A 17,734-nucleotide genomic window follows, 5' to 3' on the forward strand; every position below is an offset into this window, starting at 1 on the left:
AGAAATTGGAGAATGGTGTATAACCAGTGAACTGATGAGCCAGATGAATGTCATCATCAGAGTGATACCCTGTTTCCCTGTAAGACCTAACCGGAAGATAAACCCTTGCGTTTTTTCAGGACACTCGTAATATAAGCCCTACCCCCAAAATAAGTCCCAGTTAAGACTGTCAACTAGACCCGTGGTAGGCAACCTTGGCTCTTTTATGACTGGTGGACTTCAACTCCCAGAATTCCTGAGCCAGCCATGCTGAGGGGAAGGGGAGAGGTTTCCAAGCTGAGCCATGCTGGCTCAGGAATTCTGGGAGTTGAAGTCTATGAGTCATGAAAGAGCCAAGGTTGCCTACCCCTGCACTAGACTGACGCATTTAGTTTCATATTTTCCCCAAAATAAGACCTAATTGGAAAATAAGCCCTAATGTGTCTTTTGGAGCAAAAATTAATGTAAGATGCAGTCTTATTTTGGGGGAAATACGGTAGAAAGTGTGTCTCTGCTCAACATCATTTCAGTTTCCGCCAGCAGAGAGCAGCAAAAAATTGCTTTCCTGCTCTAATGAAAAAACTTTACAGGAGTATTGGGCAACAAAGCATCAGGCTTCTACTACGCCCATCAAAGAATACTAAAGGTTGCAATGGTAGGGCAGGGGGGACCATGGCTTAAGCCAGGGGTCTCCAAACATGGCAACTTTAAGACTTGACTTCTGCTTGTGGACTTCAACTTCCCCATGCTGGCTGGGGAATTCTGGGAGTTGAAGTCCACATGCCTTAAAATTGTCAAGGTTGAGAAACACTATCTGAAAAAAAATCCCATCCATCCCTGCTCAAGGACAAAGCCTTATTTGTGGTTTTTCCTCGCACGGAAAACAAGGACTCGCAGCACGACGCCGCCTCCCGCAACAACCCGGAAAGGCTGCCAAGCAGGCACCACGTGCTCCACCCCGACAAAGAGATCTCGCTTGGCCCCGGCGCGCATGTGCGCGGAGAAAAAAGGGGCGTCGCCCTCCGGCTAAGACAGCGCCTGCGCGCCTGGTCTGGAAGCGCGGGGGGAGGGTATCTCGCTTTTTCGGCGGTGCGCCTGCGCAGAGCGCGTCTCGGCGAGTCCTGGCGCAGGCGCGGTCGGCTATTGACTCGAGGAGCGGTTGGCGGCGGCCGTAGTTGGCGCGCGGCGGAAAGAAAGGCCGGAAGCGGCAGCACGGACGTCGCGTTCCCCCCCCCCGTCTTTCCGCTTCCCGCCCCGGTGGCCCCGGCCTCCCGTCGGCGTGGCAACCCTGTTCCCTCGCGCGCCTTTGCCGCTCCTTCGGCCGCGGATGCAGCGCCGCGAGGACCTCGCCGCCGCCGCCGCCCGCCTGGGCCGGGCGGCGGGCCCCGCCGTGGCGGCCCGGCTCCAGTCGCCTCACGGGGCGGCTTCCCCGCGGCGGCCGGGTCGCGGCGGCGGGGGNGGGGGAGCGCGCGGGCCGCAGCCGCCGCCGCTCCTGCCGCCCTCGGCCACCAGCTCGGCCCCGCCGGCGCCCAGCGTGGCGCCCACCCCGCTGATGCCGGGCGCCGTCTCGGCCGCCAAGAGCGAGCCCGAGAACAAGTACCTGCCCGAGCTGATGGCCGAGAAGGACAGCCTGGACCCCTCCTTCACCCACGCCATGCAGCTGCTGCAAGCAGGTAGGGCGGGAAGGGCGCCATGCCGCTCTGCCTCGGGCCAGGAGGCGCGGCTGGCGGGCGGGCGGGCAGGCAGGCCCGGGGGGGGGGTTAAGGGCAGCGGGAGCCTCCCCATGTTGGCCCCGGGTCCCCGCGAGGGAGAAGCACGCTGCAGGGTCGGCCCCGGCTGCTGCTACTCCTCCTTCTATAGTCAACCTTGGCTCTTTTATGACTCGTGGACTTCAACTCCCAGAATTCCTGAGCCAGCTAAGCTGGCTCAGGAATTCTGGGAGTTGAAGTCCACGAGTCATAAAAGAGCCAAGGTTGACTATCCCTGTTCTAGCTCCTTGCGGATTGCAGGCGTGGAAGAAGCCCTGCCCGGTGGGGAGGGGGCGTAGGGAGGGCCGGAGCTCCCTTCTGGTCCGGTTATCTGTGATGGGGGGGGTCTCTAGCAGGGCAGATCTCGGTTAAGAAAGCGGAATCCTCCGGCTGGCCCTCTCCCTCTCAGAAAGATTTAGCCCTGGGCTGGCTTGGAAGGATGGCAGAGAACGCCTGCCACGAGTTTTGTACTTCTTCGGACCGTATCCCAGATTGCTTCCTTTAACCCAGCAGTACAGAGGATGGTGTTGTGCTTATAGCCAGGAGGTGCCGAGCGATATTAGGTTTAGATACAGTACTTATTTTTTCCTATATATATATGAAAAGTAGTTCTCTTTCACACCTGCAAATATATGTAATGAAGAGTAGTTCTTTTTCACCCCTGTAAATGAAAATATTAGAAACCTGCAAACGTGGTTTTAACATCAAAGATAGATAGATAGATAGATAGATAGATAGATAGATAGATATTGTAGTTAGGAACAGCGATCCGCAACGACTGGGTTAATTCTGGGTTGCTTGTTTTTTTCTCTGCTTGAGGGCTGGTACCTGAGGTTCTTAGAAAAATGAGGATTTCAGTCGATAAAGTTCTGATTAAAGTCTCCTTGCTTGATTATTTACAGCATTGCATTCAAGCTTGAAGTATTGTCGTTTCTCATGTTTGCCTAACCAAATTTAAGATGCACATTTGCTCCTCAAATTTTCAGGCTTTCAGCCTTCAAATGTAAGAAAGTATAGTTGAACAAATCTCTGTTTGTGTGTTACAATTTAAGCTTTTGTGGATTAGATCACAAACAGATTTAACAAAGGCCTGGTATCAAAAAGTACCAAATAGCGCATAATGACAAATTCAGCACTTCTATGTCTATAGTAATCACAGATTTTAATGAATAATATTTTTTTTGCAAACATTGGAGTGAAAGATAAAATACCATGATGAATTGAGTACTGTAACCTTACGGTGTGTCAAGACTCCTTTTGTGGCGCAATAGGTTAATCCGGCTATTTTTCCAGAAAATCTTTACATTACTTCTTCTATCAGAGACTCTGGCTTTAATATCTTCCAAACTGCTTTGCTAAAACCCTCCCACCAAACTAGGATTGTACAGCAAATTTACTTAGGTGGTTTTGTAAATGGGTTGTGTAGATGAAGAATGTCTTTTGTTCCTTCGACTACATTGTGAATAGGCTATTTTTTTAACTGCTTTTCTTCCCTTAGAAGAAGGGGATGACTCCTTTCGAAGAATATTAAGATCTTTGTTTGATCTATTACAATATTTCCATGCTGAATGCCACTCTTTGAGTTGGAAATACGATCTAGGCTATAGGGTTTTTCTCTTCCTGCATTTCCTTTGTGCTTTTCCAGCATGTAGTTTCTTTTGGAGCAGTGCCATGGCACCATTTCTTTTTAGGAAATATGTTTTTACTTGTTTTTTTTCCAGCACACTCTGTAGTAACAAATGTTTTATCTGTTCTGAGGAATTATAACAGTTATCCTAATGATTGTGTAGAAAAGCTGATGCTAATTGTTTGTCAAACATTAATTAAAGAGACAAAACTAAGAATCCCTTTATGTTTTAGAGAAGATTTCAAAGGAGATCTCTCGGTATATTCTCTTCTCCTGCAGAGACAGACAGCTTTGTAATCTGTCGCTATGCCATTGCTATGCATATCTGCATTAATCCTTGTTTCTGTGCTTCTGGAACCAACCAGAGTGGAAATGGCAGTCTTTGTCTCACTAGCACCCCCTTCCCCATTTTAATAGGATCTAATCGCAACAGTGCAGCTGCTGTGCTTTCAGGATCTTCTTACATCAAGTGAATCTAACTGGCTGGAAATAAGTACTGTAGTCAGAATATAGAACAAAGAGCCAGGATTTCCTACTTGCTTTGTTTTTCTTCTCTCAGCAAGGTGGACGTGTTCTTGGTCTGAGGACCAAGCAAACTCTTATATCAGAAGAAAATTAATTTCCTTTTCCAAACCAATTGGCAGATCTGTGGTTTAATTTTGCTGGAAGGCACCGCTATTTATTCATTTTCAGTTTTGGATTATATTCTTACCCATGAGAAGCATTTATATATCCTCTTAATACAGGGTCTGTGGAAGAAATCATTTACCTCCCAGTACTAAATTCCATCTGCTGAAACACAAGCTTTAGAAGAATTTATCCTGTATTATGGATTTCTACCATTGACTCCTTGACAATCACCACCCCTTCTCTTACCAGTTGCTTGTTGTTCCCTGTTATCTCTGGATTGCTAGAATGCAGAATAGAACAGTGTCAGAATAATTCCCTTCTCAGAGCTTCATCTCCACTTTAAGGCTTGTTGCCCTTGACACCATCATCTGCCAGTTAAATTTCATTTCTACCAATAATAGAGCGCCTTGCTGACTCTAAGGACCATGTATAGTTTTTACCTCATTTTATCCTGTTTATTCGGCCACATCAAAGAAGCTTTTCAACTCTTTATTTCCTTGTGACCCTGATTTTGGACTTTGTCCTCTCTTTGAATGCTTTCTGCTCGTATATATGTAGCACATAAGCTCCACATCAAGAGAGGGCAGCTTACCCAGCCACTGGGCTGAATTGGTAAAGGTATTTGTCAGGAAATGGATGCTTTTGTTTCTTCATTCACACACAGAACTGCACAGATACAGTTCTCTGATAAACAGTTTCCAAAACTAGTTTGTGTACAGCAACTAATTTTTAAAGCAGTTTCTGCTGATACTATTGGAGGGTTTTTAGAAGATTAGCTGCTATGAGATTTTTTTTTCATGGGGAAACAGGGACAATGAAGAGACAGTTTTTCTGTTACATGCAGCATTTACCACTGTTTGAAGAAGGCTCCCCCTCCTTAGCATTTAGGGTTAAAAATAGCCCTGTTACATCAACAAAGGCTATATTAAAGAATTGCTGATGGTTGAACACGGAAGGTTTTCCCTTTTCTAGCTGAGTTGCGATGTGAAATTTAGAGAGAAAAAATGGCAGCCTTGCTTATTTCTGAATAATTGGAAATAAGTACTTATTTTTCTGAAACCAGAAAGCCTTCTTTATGTAAAAACACCAGGTTTTTTTATGCTTAGGGCAAGCAATACTTGTAAGGGTAAAGTCATTTATTCCTTAGAGGAACCCCCGTCTTTGACCTTGAACTTTCTTGTTGACTTTTGTAAAAGTTGCTTTTCCTTTAGGCATCGGAATGCAAAAATACGAACCACAACATTTTTATTCTTATAGTGATTAAAAGCAAAAAAAATCATTGTTTTATTTGCTCGGGCTAATAAAGTTCATCTAAAGCATTTAGCACTGAAAGGAATTCCTCTTCCTCACACTTTTGAATCCCAGTAAATCCAGAAAAGAAGCTATGCAAAAGAGCCAAGATTGAAAAATATGAGTTTAAAACTCAACATGCTATAGCACAAATTGAATGTTATATAGCTATGCAAATTAAAATTGAATTCTTATAAATTTTTAATACATTTGTGGGGATATCACATATTCAAATATGCATTAGAATTTAATATACGAGCGATGAGGTTTTGATCCAGTCAAACCTCTTGATGTCTTATTTATACAATGTGATCTTCCTTGGCCCTTCCCCTCTATTTTGCCCCCTTATTTCTTTTGGATTCCAGTCTCCCAGTTCATAAATCCTTTTTTCAGATTCCTTATCTCTAGAATAATTCTGGGTCAGTTTGTGTCTTCCAAGTGCTTGTATATCAGTGGGACTGCTGTTCAGAATCTGCTAGTTGAATAGCCCTTTTGCATAATCTTCCTGGAGCATGAATAAATGGGCTTGAGAAAGGATGTTTTTATTACCACCTGCAGAGATTATGAGGTTCTCTGGGGCCTAACTGGTGAAAACTATTCTGGCAGATCTCTCTGCCTAGCTGTATAAATTTTGCTTGCATCTACTTTTTATCTGCTCAACATTTTTCATCTCATATGCTTTTTTCCTAAGGATTGTTGCTTTATTGCGATGTGGTTTAAGCCACTTTGAGTGATGGATAGGTGTTGGAAAAGAATATTCAGTAATTCAATATATAAATCAATAAATATAGATCCAGCCTTATCTCCAATTTTGTTTTCCCTGAATATAATTATAATGATAGATAAATTGACAGCTTCCCCATACAAACTCTGGACTTCCAGTTCTCTAAAGAGCTTAACGTTCTGTGCCATGATACCAAATAACAGCAAAAATCAATGCAAATACTTTCATAAGCAGTCTCATGTCAAAGGGTCAGGTTTACTATATAATTTATTTTTTTTAATCGTTTGAATTTTATAAGCCAAACGTTAGCAGGCTTTCAAATCACAGTAACATAAGAAAAAAAAATGAAAGTATTATTGCAAAACAAAATCCAAATTAAAAATCTTACCACATATATCTACTAGATCTGTGCAAAGCATTCAAAAAGGGTGCTTTGGAGTGCTAATCATTTAAGCTTTTTCATTGTTTGTAACACTCAGCGGCTACTTCGGAGGCTGCTTCTCACTGTCTCCATGTTTATGCGCACACAAAGCCACTTTGTTCTACACTAAAACGCTAGGTGAATACGCTTTTTTGTATGTACATAATCCCATTATATTCACAGTTAGCTGTTAGAAGTTGCTCAATCTAACAAATTGTTTTATTTCTTTCACTAGCACTCTGGTGTCTAGAAGTTTCTCGTCTTTTCTACTGGCTATACGAACGCTTTACATCAGAGGTCCCCAACCTTTTGAACACCAGGGACCGGTTCCTTGGAGAGAGGTTTTTCTGTGGACCGGAGGGGGCGTGGTTTCATGTACTGCCTGCACCCCGCAGATTGGGATTTGCCTATTTGCACGGACCGCCCGGTGCCGGTCCACGGACCAGGGGTTGGGGACCCCTGCTTAACATGACAGCCATATATATGGATCATGGATTTGCTAATTTATCACAGGAAATTGGGTTCTGTTCTTACTAACAAATTTTAGAGTGAATGAATAGGACTTGAAATGTAATTGTGAACGTTGTATTCTTTCAAACGAACAGAATATTGTATCTTTTAGAAAAAAAGTCTTGATTTTAAGTATAAGAATTTTTAGCAATAAACCGAAGATTGGATTGGATTGGATTTTTTGCACTTGGCAAAACATGTCAGTGCAATATTTTCCTTATTTGGGTGTTTTCTTCAACCAATACTTAATGTGCTTTTCGTCTCTTAAATTAGTGAATACAAGTTATAAACTATTGATTCAAACCACTGACAACCCAGTTTTGATTTTTTTTTTTAGTTATGAGTACATCATGTCCTGTGAATATTTATATTGAATATTTGTTAAATAAAATATCCATCGTCCAATAGGCATCAACATTAATGCAATTCATTCATTCATACATTCATTCATATCCTGCCTTTATTTTATAATAAGCAATTCAATATAGTGAACCTATCTAAAAACTTCCTCCCATTTTCCCCACAACAACAGCCCCACGAGGTAGGGTTGTCACCCAGCTGGCTTTCATGCTTCTTGAGGCAGGACTAGAACTCACGGTCTCCTGGCTTCTAGTCTGGTGCCTTAACCACTAGACCAGGGGTAGGCAACCTTGGCTCTTTTATGACTTGTGGACTTCAACTCCCAGAATTCCCGAGTCAGGATGGCTGGTTCAGGAATTCTGGGCATTGAAGTCCACAAGTCAGAGCCAAGGTTTGTTACTGCTGCCTAGGTGTCTCCTTGCTTTGGTTGGGCAGCTGAGGTGACCTTTATGTCTTGGATGGCACTGTTGGGAATATATATACTTCCTTCATCCTGAATATGAATTATGTGTTATTTCACAATAGTTGCATTTAAGGTATCAAGTGAAATTAAGAAGGACTTACTAAGATGGGAAATGCTACAGTTTCTTTGTTGGGTGGAATTCCTGTGATAAAAATGTGTTGTCTAATTCCAGACAATAGCTGTTTTGAGAAATGAAGTACCCTTTAAACCATGGTTATCCAATCTTTTGGCTTACCTGAGCCACGCTGAATGAAGAGGAATTGTGGGAGTGTATTACTTACTAGCTTTCCAGGGCCACATGTGGCCCATGGCCTGTGGGTTGGACACATCTACTTTAAATAGTGGCAGGGGATGAAACAAAGGATTAAAGGACGACTGGGATTGCCTGATTTTTAAATTGTACTTTGTTGCCTGCTGTTTGATCTGGATGAAGGAATGGTTGTTGTTAAGAAATAAGGGATTGTTAGAATTAGATTTTTTTTATGGATGATAAAAATAAAGTAAATATAGACTTCAGAAATTATATTAGGAGTGCCATTTTATGAATATGGAATAGATACAAACCTGAGCTATGCCTAAAAATACTTTTGTTGCCCTTGCCTCAAGAAGCCCTTTTGTAAGTCATACATTTCATTTAGATAATAGAAGTCAACTGACATCTGGTTTGTCTTTTTTTTTTTTTAGAAATTGACAAAATTCAAAAGGGTGAATCAAAGAAGGATGAAGAAGAGACCTATCTGGACTTGTTTTCTCATAAAAACATGAAACTGAAGGAACGAGTTCTTATACCGGTCAAGCAGTATCCCAAGGTAAGATACCTGTAACATATGCAAAAGGATTACCTTCCTTTATGCCCACTTCTGGATAAAACTGTCACGAACCAGATATTTCCCAGGTACGTTGAATGGCCAATCTATGTTTGCCACAGATATAAAGGGAAAGTGAAGCCTCAGAAATAAAATTTCAAAGGTAGGGGGAAAAAAGTGGGCTGAGGAACAGGGAAGGCGGTTGGCATCAATATCCATACCTGCAGTGGCCAGAATCCAATAAGGGCAAGCATCTGAAAGGATGAAAAGAAGGGAGAATGGCACTCCAAAATATGCATAGGTTTAGAGGGCGGGGGGGGGGGGGGAAGCAAATGGACAACAAAATAATGGAGATGGGAAAAAACATGGGAAACCAGGAAAAAACAATGAGGACAGCATGGAAGATACCAGGCATGTAGCTTTTCAACATATAACTCACAAGCAAATGCTAGAGTTGCTGATCTCCTAAGTGTGACCTGAACCTGAGTTTGGTTCTATTCTTTTATGTCTTAATATAGGTTTGGTAGGGAAAATAAATAGTGCAGCAGATACTAATTTGATACGTAAATGATGTGCTCAGAATTGAAGCAGACTTCTCCTATAATGTAATAATGAAGTTACTCTGCAGAGCTGTCTTTGTCGCTTTGCTGTCTGTACAAAAATTCAGAATGTTTGTTTCCCTTTTGGGTTGAAATTCTGAAGTCAGCACAGTTAATATTTAAATAATAAAGTTGTGATGCCCACTGTCATGTCAACGGAGGAAAGTTATCTTTTCTTTCAGTTCAATTTTGTTGGGAAGATACTGGGCCCCCAAGGCAACACCATCAAGCGATTGCAGGAGGAAACTGGAGCAAAGATTTCTGTCCTAGGGAAGGGATCGATGAGAGACAAGGCAAAGGTAAGACTTCCTGGACAAAACTTTTGACTTTGAGCATCTACTGCAGCATTTACTATCTCTCACCTTTTGTTACTTGCGGATTGACACTGTAGCTGAAGGCTAAAGATATTTCCTGACACTAAATGAATCTTCTTGAGAGAGTTCTGTTCTCAGCCCCCAAACATTGCAGCGTGACCAAGTTCTGAACTGATGTTCATTTCTCAGTGGCTTTCCTGCAGACATACCTGATTGAAAGATTTTTTCTGACTGGACTTAGCACGTTGCATAATGCTGGGTCTACAAATGGATTAGCAGATTACAAAATCCTTGTTTGGATAAATAGTTTCTGAATTTTTGTCTCCACAGAAATTGAGCAAATGGGTTATACTTTCAAGGTGGTTGTCTCTAAATTTAAAAAACCCCAAGTAGCCCCAACATTTTGCAGTGACAAATTCTGTCTTTAATTTTAAGAGGTAGAACAATCCTAAATTCTTAATTCCTTGAGAGTAGCACAGGTTTTTTTAGCTTGTGCTTGATGGATAAACATTCAGAAAAGCTGCTAGGAAAGGAGAACAAATCTTAGCTGTAATCAAATATTAAGAACGAGTGTGATTAAGAATGGTTTGCTATCTAGTTTAAAATCCTAATTATAATGTATTTTTGTTTTAGGAAGAAGAATTGCGCAAAGGAGGGGATCCAAAGTATGCTCACTTAAATATGGATCTGCATGTTTTCATTGAGGTCTTTGGCCCTCCTTGTGAGGCTTATGCTCTCATGGCCCATGCCATGGAAGAAGTCAAGAAGTTCCTCGTTCCGGTATGTAGCAGTTACCCCCCCCTCCAAATGTTATGCATAAAGACATACAAGTTCATATGACCACAGTCTGCTTATGATACTATTTCCTATTCGATCATTGAGTCACCACAATCATTTAAGCAAAACATCACCTGACCACAACTTGCAATTTTACTTCAGCCATCTGCAGATCGGACATACAATCCAGGGAGGTACATTATCTTCCTGGAGCAAAAATCAAAAGACGTGGCTGAGAACCTAACCAAAATAATTAGGCCCACAGATTACTACCCTCTCCTACTCCTTCACTTTGGGACGAATGACACAACAAAGAACCTGAGCATAATACTGAGAGACTATAAGCAACTGGGCAATAAAGTTAAGGAGCTAGGAGCACAAGTAGTGTTCTCATCAGTACTCCCAACAAAAGGCCAACACCCATTGAGGGGAAAAAGAATTCTAATTGAGTTTTTATTATTGTCTCCATACTTTTAATAAAAATTATATTAGAAAGTTAGGGAAACTATGAAAACTAAAGTTATCAATTCTGTTTTCAACTCACTGGACACTGGAATAAAGAATCACTTGACACTGGTTGTCCTGTTGTGTGTATGTATTCTGTTTGATTTATATGGCTTCCCATCTCATCATAGTGACTCAGCTTACAGCAGATTGCTTGAAGCAATTTATGTGCCCCCAAATGAAAAAGAGGTAAAAGTCTACAGCAGAGACAGAGGTGTGAAAGAAGCAACTTAAGATTTACTGGTGGACATTTGTTCTTTGTCTAAAAACTTTTGCCTTGTCTCCAGTAAGCAGAAATAATAAGTTTGAAGTAATACAAGTTGTGAAAGCATCAAATTAATACCAGACATAGAAATTCTGAAGAGACAAAGAATGTTTTGTAAAAACATGACGTGCTCCTGTTTTGCAAACGGAATTTGCTGTTGACTGCACAAAAGTGGTCTTTCAAATTAGAATTCTCTGTATGGAACAGAAATTAATTCTCTTTGTTTCTGTATAGGATATGATGGATGATATCTGCCAGGAGCAATTTTTGGAATTGTCCTATCTCAATGGGGTGCCGGAGCCAACACGTGGCCGGGGGATCTCTGTCCGTGGTAGGGGAGCAGTTCCCCCACCCCCACCTGTTCCTAGGTAATGAACAGATAAATGGATAATTAATTTATCCATTTAAGCGCTTAAGAATTCGAGAAAATGAACAAATTCCATTAAATAAACAAGAGTTTTGTTTTTTTTTAGTATATTTGGGAGAGTTACATCTGGGGTATGATGCAGTCCTGTTAAAAAAGTGAGAGACAATAGAAAAGTTTAGCCAGCAGATTCGGAACATTTGTTTAATTATAAAGTATATTTAGTATATTTAGCTTGCTCTGTAACTCCATATATAAATACATGAGAGTGGTGTGATTTTTCCAGTAGACTGCTTGCCATTAATAATAATAATAATAATAATAATAATAATAATAATAATAATGATGATGTTGGAAGGGACCTTGGAGGTCATCGAGTCCAACCCCCTGCTCAGGCAGGAAACCCTACACCATTTCGGACAAATGGCTGTCCAGTCTCTTTCTTCTTAAAAACTTCCAGTGTTGGAGCATTCACCGCTTCTGGAGGCAGGTTGTTCCACTGGTTAATTGTTCTAACTGTCAGGAAGTTTCTCCTTAGTTCTAGGTTGCTTCTCTCCTTGATCAGCTTCCACCCATTGCTTCTCGTCCTGCCTTCAGGCGCTTTGGAGAATAGCTTGACTCCCTCTTCTTTGGGGCAGCCCCTGAGATATTGGAACACTGCTATCATGTCCCCCCTTGTCCTTCATTAAACTAAACATCCCCAATTCCAGCAGCCTTTCCTTATATGGTTTAGCCTCCAGTCCCCTAATCATCTTTGTTGCTCTTCTCTGTACTCTTTCTAGAATCTCAGCATATTTTTTACATCGTGGTGACCAAAACTGGATGCAGTATTCCAAGTGTGGCCTTAGTTTGTCTCTCTATTGTGGATCACTTTTCATTATACCTACCCACATAGTTGTACTAATATATTGTACATTGAGCAAGGATGATTTTTGTCTAAAATGTCTCCAATGCCAGGCTACCTAGTTTTCAAATTGGATTGAGGTGGGCATCTCTTCCATTGCTTCGGGAATAGTTTTAAGCGTGTTGTACAGCTGGCTTTTAAACATTTTTAAATAGCTATATTCCTTTAGCTCAGTGCTTCTCAACTCTGGCCATTTCCAGGTGAAGTGACACACTGGCTGCAGAATTCTGGGCTCACACGTCTGAGAGTTGAAGTCCACATACGTGGAAGTTGCCACAATTAAGAAACATTGCTTTGGTCACCCTCACCTTCACTGCCCTTTACACTTTTTTAATCTGCCTCCTGTCTTTGGGGGTCCCTTGGTAGATTCGCCTTACATTTTGAAAATACTGGCTTTGCCATTTAAAAAGACCCAATTGATTCAGAGATTGAATCTTGGAAAATAAACTCTACTGTAAAATTCCTATCTGCCCCTTTAGGGAACAGAATCTGAGTCAGGTGTTTTAGCAGCAAGCAATGCTGCTCCCTCTTTCTTATCCACATTTTCTGATCAAATAATAAAATACCTATGGCCTCACGTAGAGGTTTCAGACTCTTCTTAGCATTAGGACTAAGTTATTTTTGAACCGACTTTGATAGATACTTACACTTATTTAGACTGGGTTTCCCATTTGGACATTTCTTTCTCTGCTTTGTGAAGACGATCATTTTCAGGTTGTTTTCCTGAAAATGTACAGCCTTCCTGTACACATCTTCCTATATATCTCTTTTTTTTCTGCCTTTTCTGAACAGAGGACGCGGTGTGGGTCCTCCGCCGCCTCCCCGTGGAGCCCTCGTACGGGGTGCCCCAGTGAGGGGCGCAATTGCAAGAGGGGCAGCTGTGACCCGCGGAGTCCCCCCTCTCCCAGCAGTGAGGGGAGCCCCTTCCTCCAGAGCTCGCGCAGCCGGCATTCAGAGAATACCGCTCCCCCCTCCTCCTGCACCAGAGACCTACGAAGATTATGTAAGAAACACTAAACGTTGCACGCTTGACGGTTTGAGAGCATCTCGGAAACACGGGACCCCCTAATCGTTTTGGATTGCATTTTGAGAGCCTGTTATAGATCAGGGGTGTCAAGCTGCCGGACCGCGGGCCGGTTGCATCATGCAGAGGTCGCGCCCACCCCAGCTCCGGCAATGCGGGAAAAGTCACTGTGTCACCTGACGCGGCAAGTTTGACACCCGTGTTCTAGATCATCAGAAATGGTTGCTAGAAATAATTTGCTAAAAAAGAATTAAAAGGAATTCTGTCCCACCGAAAATTCCTATGAGCCTTCTCAAGATCCAGTTACTAAATGATCTTCCCAGATGAGGCTAAGACTTACAAGAAATTGCCTGCCTGACAGAATTTAATTAGAGGCACCGTTCCCTTTTCTAATGAACCCTCTCGTGCAGTTCTAGCTGCTGACCCCCTTCTCTCTCTCTCTTTTTTTGTTCATTTCAGGGCTATGATGATGCTTATGCTGAGCAAAGTTACGAAGGATACGAAGGCTACTATAGCCAGGGTCAACAGTAAGTCCTTCCTTTAGCTTCTTTAATGCCAGCTGTCTGGTATTTCCTAGAAAGTCTCTTGATTTGCTTATTGCCCTTCCTACAGTTTGTCGCCTGGGTTCATTTTCCTCACTGAGTCAATGAACAAGTAACAATATTTTTGACTGAGTTCTCTATCTAGTTTGAGGACTTGTTGTCTGCACATATTTTATGCAGAAATACTGACTGTTCAAAAGGGTTCACCAATTTTGAAAGACCATTATGATTTCATACTGGTTGCTCATTCTTGTATTCATTCAGCACCTGGGCTTTCTTGCCCTATCTCTCTTTTGTGTTGTCATGTACCTTTGCTGAATAGCTCCTCCTTACATTCATCTCGTAGGTTTTCCTGACAAAGCCCATTCTGGTTTCCATATAACAAAGTGAGCAGAATCACAGGGCCTTTTCACTTTTTTCTGTCTATTTTTTGTAATAAGCCAGGGGTCTCCAAACTTGGCTGGGGAATTCTGGGAGTTGAAGTCCCTAAGTCTTAAATTTGCCAAGCTTGAAGGCCCTTGTAAGCACTGCTACTTCTGTTTGTATTAGGCCTAATTCTAGTGGACCTTCTGCCAAGTTGCATTTGCTCTTAATTTTTAAGCACACGTGCTTACTACTTCTCGCTGACTTTCAGTAAACTGCACATATCTCTTGGTTAGTGGAATGCAGGGAACAGAATATTGACTTTTAAGGAAGTCTTTCAGAGATGTTGTTATATATTTAAATAATGTTGTGCTTTGGCTATATATGTGACATACATGGGTAGGATTAAAGCTGGTAAGGTAGCCTACTGTTTCATTTTCTTACTAAAAACTGTTTTGCAAAAGCCTCAAATTAAGACCATTCTAAGTAATTACAGTATAATATCTAGAAAACATCAATGCTGCCTCTTGTTCTTGCAGGGAAACAGAATATTACGATTATGGACATGGTGAAACTCAAGACTCCTATGAGGCGTATGGTACGTCTGCATGTCAGGGGATAGGAACACAATGATTATATGGGTCCAAGCTTTATTACATGAATGAATGAGCCTTTATTATCAAAGTATAACATGTATATAGTAAAATTGGCTGAGCCTCCCTCCGTGCCCCCCACCACCACCACCACAACTCGCATTAACTGAATTTGGGCATCAGGTGTTTTGCTCAAACAGAAATCCTATGAAGCTGATAATTAATGTTTTTAAGGATCACCTTAAGAATATATTATTTGTATTTATATCCCACCATTATTATTTTTATAAGCAACCGAAGGTGGTGAATATATCGAATACACCTTCCCTCTCCTATTATCTTTTTTTTGGGGGGGGGGGGGAAACCAAGGGTCTGTGTGGAGTTGAAAGGTGGGCAGATGTGATGGAGGTTTTTGTTTTTGTTTGTTTGTTTTCCACCTGCAGGTCAAGACGACTGGAACGGAACTAGGCCTTCTCTTAAGGCCCCCCCTGCCAGGCCAGTGAAGGGAGCCTATCGAGAGCACCCGTACGGACGCTATTAGAAGCTTCAGCAGGGCCTATTGCCCTTTTGAACACACACAGTTGTTTCTGATTCTAGTGTCTCCCAGGATTCCTCTTGCTTAACCACAACAGACAAGTAACTGTCTCCCTGATTTTTCTCTGGCTCCCTTTTTCCTCCCACCTCCATCCTCCCCCACCACTTGACCCTACATTCTGCTTCTGTATGTAGTATTTTAAATAAGTTAGAGTTAGAAAACTGAATTCAACTTTTAAGTGTGTAGACTGCTTTTTCTTTCTCTGTTTAGATATATATACATTATAAAAAAAACAACAACTGTACCTTTAAAAAGAAAACTTTTGAGATAAAATGTTAGTTTCCAAAAGTGACATGCTTGCTTAACAGTTATGGAATTAAAGTTTGTTAATCTTTATAAATTTTTTTTGTTTTGTTTTTTAGGCAACCCATAAAAGTTCTAGTTGCAGAATCCCAAAGTAGGCTACATTTCAAAATTCAGGGTTGTTTTTGTTTTTTTTTTAAAATGAATTAAAATGTAACTATAATGATTACCACAGTTAAAAGCAAGGTCAGATGTCAAAATTTTGCCCTTAAAAGCAAATTGCTTGATTAATCTTAACTTTAAACGTTAATAGGAAGGATCCTCCAGAACAAATTAAATGATGGGGGAAGGGGTTTCCTTCAGTAGATTTAACTTTTTTTTAAAAAAAAAATTAGGTTTGTAGAAAGACTTCCAATGTGGATATTGAAATTTATCCCCAAATTCTGGGATGCTAACAGCAGAGGTTTTGAAGCGAAAGGTGTTCTTAGCTCAATTGTGCATGAAGAGATTTTAAGAAAATGGACATCTAGCTGCTCTGTAATTTTATATTGCTCTAACTGCCCAGTGTTTTGATATTAGGAAGTATTAAATATAAGTAGCTGTGCATTGTGTCTTTTTTTTCCTTTAATGAAAAGCTAACACGAGTGTTTGCAGTACATAATATAGTTCAGGCTTACAATTGGCAACATTGTCAAGCTTTTAGTTATTCCAGTGACATGTTTGTGTGTCTCGACACTCGTATTATGTTAAAAAGGGACATTGCAGCTGAAAAACCAAGAGGAGAGCTTATTTTGTACATAGATTTGTACATGTCCTCCCATTTTGTTCTTGGAAGATTAAATGCTACTACGTGTGTAAGCTTGCCGAAATAGGTAGCTAAAAATTTGTCAAGATGTCTGCAGCAGTTTGTCAATAAAGTTCAGTCCTTTTTTTAATCAAAGTAAATGTGATGAATTGTCATTTTTTTTTTTAATTCTGGTCAAGCAGTAAAATAGATTTTCCTCTTTCAATAAAATTTAAATTAATGTTAAACAACATGGTCTGTTTTCTTAAAAAAAAAAAAAAAAGACTTAAAAGCAGAAAAGATAAAATGGTATATACTCTGAAACTTTAAAACTTTTATGAAGCCAAACGAGCTTAATTTTAAAAACAAAACTGTTTTTCACCCCCTGGAAGTTGAACAAGGCTTCAAGCTGCTGCATAAATGTTTGTTGCTTCACCCTCCTTAAACCTGCGGTTCCTGGGGAAGTAGTAGATTTCAGCATCCCCAACTTGGGGATGGTAAGACTCCTAATCCAGTCCTTCTGGAGGGCACTGGTTAAAGGGAAGCCTTTCCTTTCTCTCCAGGCTATTGACCTTCCACCTGCAGGCAGCGATGCTGTGCTATCCCCTTGCAACCAGAGTTGATTTCAAAAGGGCACAGCCCCCTCCCTTTTGTGGCTGCTTGCCCAAGGCACGTCCCCCTGGATGTGCCCTCCACAGAACGCCAGGCACGGTTGGGCCAAACCATTGTCAATTTGTGCAATGTCCTAGAAAGTAAACGTCCTTTATACGAAAGAAAAGGGGGTCTTGGATGACCTGCCTCTTAACAGTCAAAAATAATGGCTTATGCTGGGGGGGGGGGGGGCAGGCAGGCAGGCAGGTGATTCGCTGTGGCCCATGACAAAGGGGCATAAAAACAGAACATTTCAAAGCTGGCCAGTTCACACAGCCTCCAGTCACCGAATTCCTGCCTCCAAGGAGAAAGAACTATCTCCCTTTGGGGAAAAAAAAATCCAAGCCACCATTGGCTATAAGGCTAATTGGCCGTTTGTCCCTGGTCTAAAACCAGAATAGGTGGCTATGTAATATTGTGGCTTGCTTCTCTGCTCCCTTCTTGGCCATTTTTTTAAAAAATTGGATTTTCATTGGGGAGGAACTGCTTGGGGGTGAAAAAAAAATCCACTGTTACTGTCAAATTGCTCACAGAAGTGCATGATTGAGGGAAATTACTTTTAAAAACCAAAAACACACACAAAAAAAGGTGGTTGTTTTGTAGATTGTTATTTTAAAAAAAATGTAAATAACTGAATTTTCCGCAATGGTTTGG

The 17,734-nt window shown here is 41.4% G+C and overlaps 1 protein-coding gene across 2 annotated transcripts; it reads left to right on the forward strand.

Moving 5' to 3' along the window:
• Positions 1 to 1,306: 1,306 nt before the first annotated feature.
• KHDRBS1 (KH RNA binding domain containing, signal transduction associated 1) lies at positions 1,307 to 16,662 on the forward strand. Of its 2 annotated transcripts, XM_015813699.1 has the most exons (9): positions 1,307 to 1,652; positions 8,437 to 8,561; positions 9,340 to 9,456; positions 10,105 to 10,251; positions 11,252 to 11,385; positions 13,078 to 13,288; positions 13,769 to 13,836; positions 14,754 to 14,812; positions 15,251 to 16,662. In XM_015813699.1, exons 1-9 carry the CDS (start codon positions 1,307 to 1,309, stop codon positions 15,346 to 15,348), a joined length of 1,305 nt encoding a protein of 434 aa, XP_015669185.1. In that variant the 3' UTR covers positions 15,349 to 16,662. The 2 variants fall into 2 exon arrangements, with proteins under 2 accessions (XP_015669185.1, XP_029139518.1); XM_029283685.1 differs by lacking the exon at positions 9,340 to 9,456.
• Positions 16,663 to 17,734: the final 1,072 nt, after the last annotated feature.

This window comes from Protobothrops mucrosquamatus, unplaced genomic scaffold (assembly GCF_001527695.2).
Source record: "Protobothrops mucrosquamatus isolate PMUCROS unplaced genomic scaffold, P.Mucros_1.0 scaffold182, whole genome shotgun sequence".
NCBI classification, from domain to species: Eukaryota; Metazoa; Chordata; class Lepidosauria; order Squamata; family Viperidae; genus Protobothrops; species Protobothrops mucrosquamatus.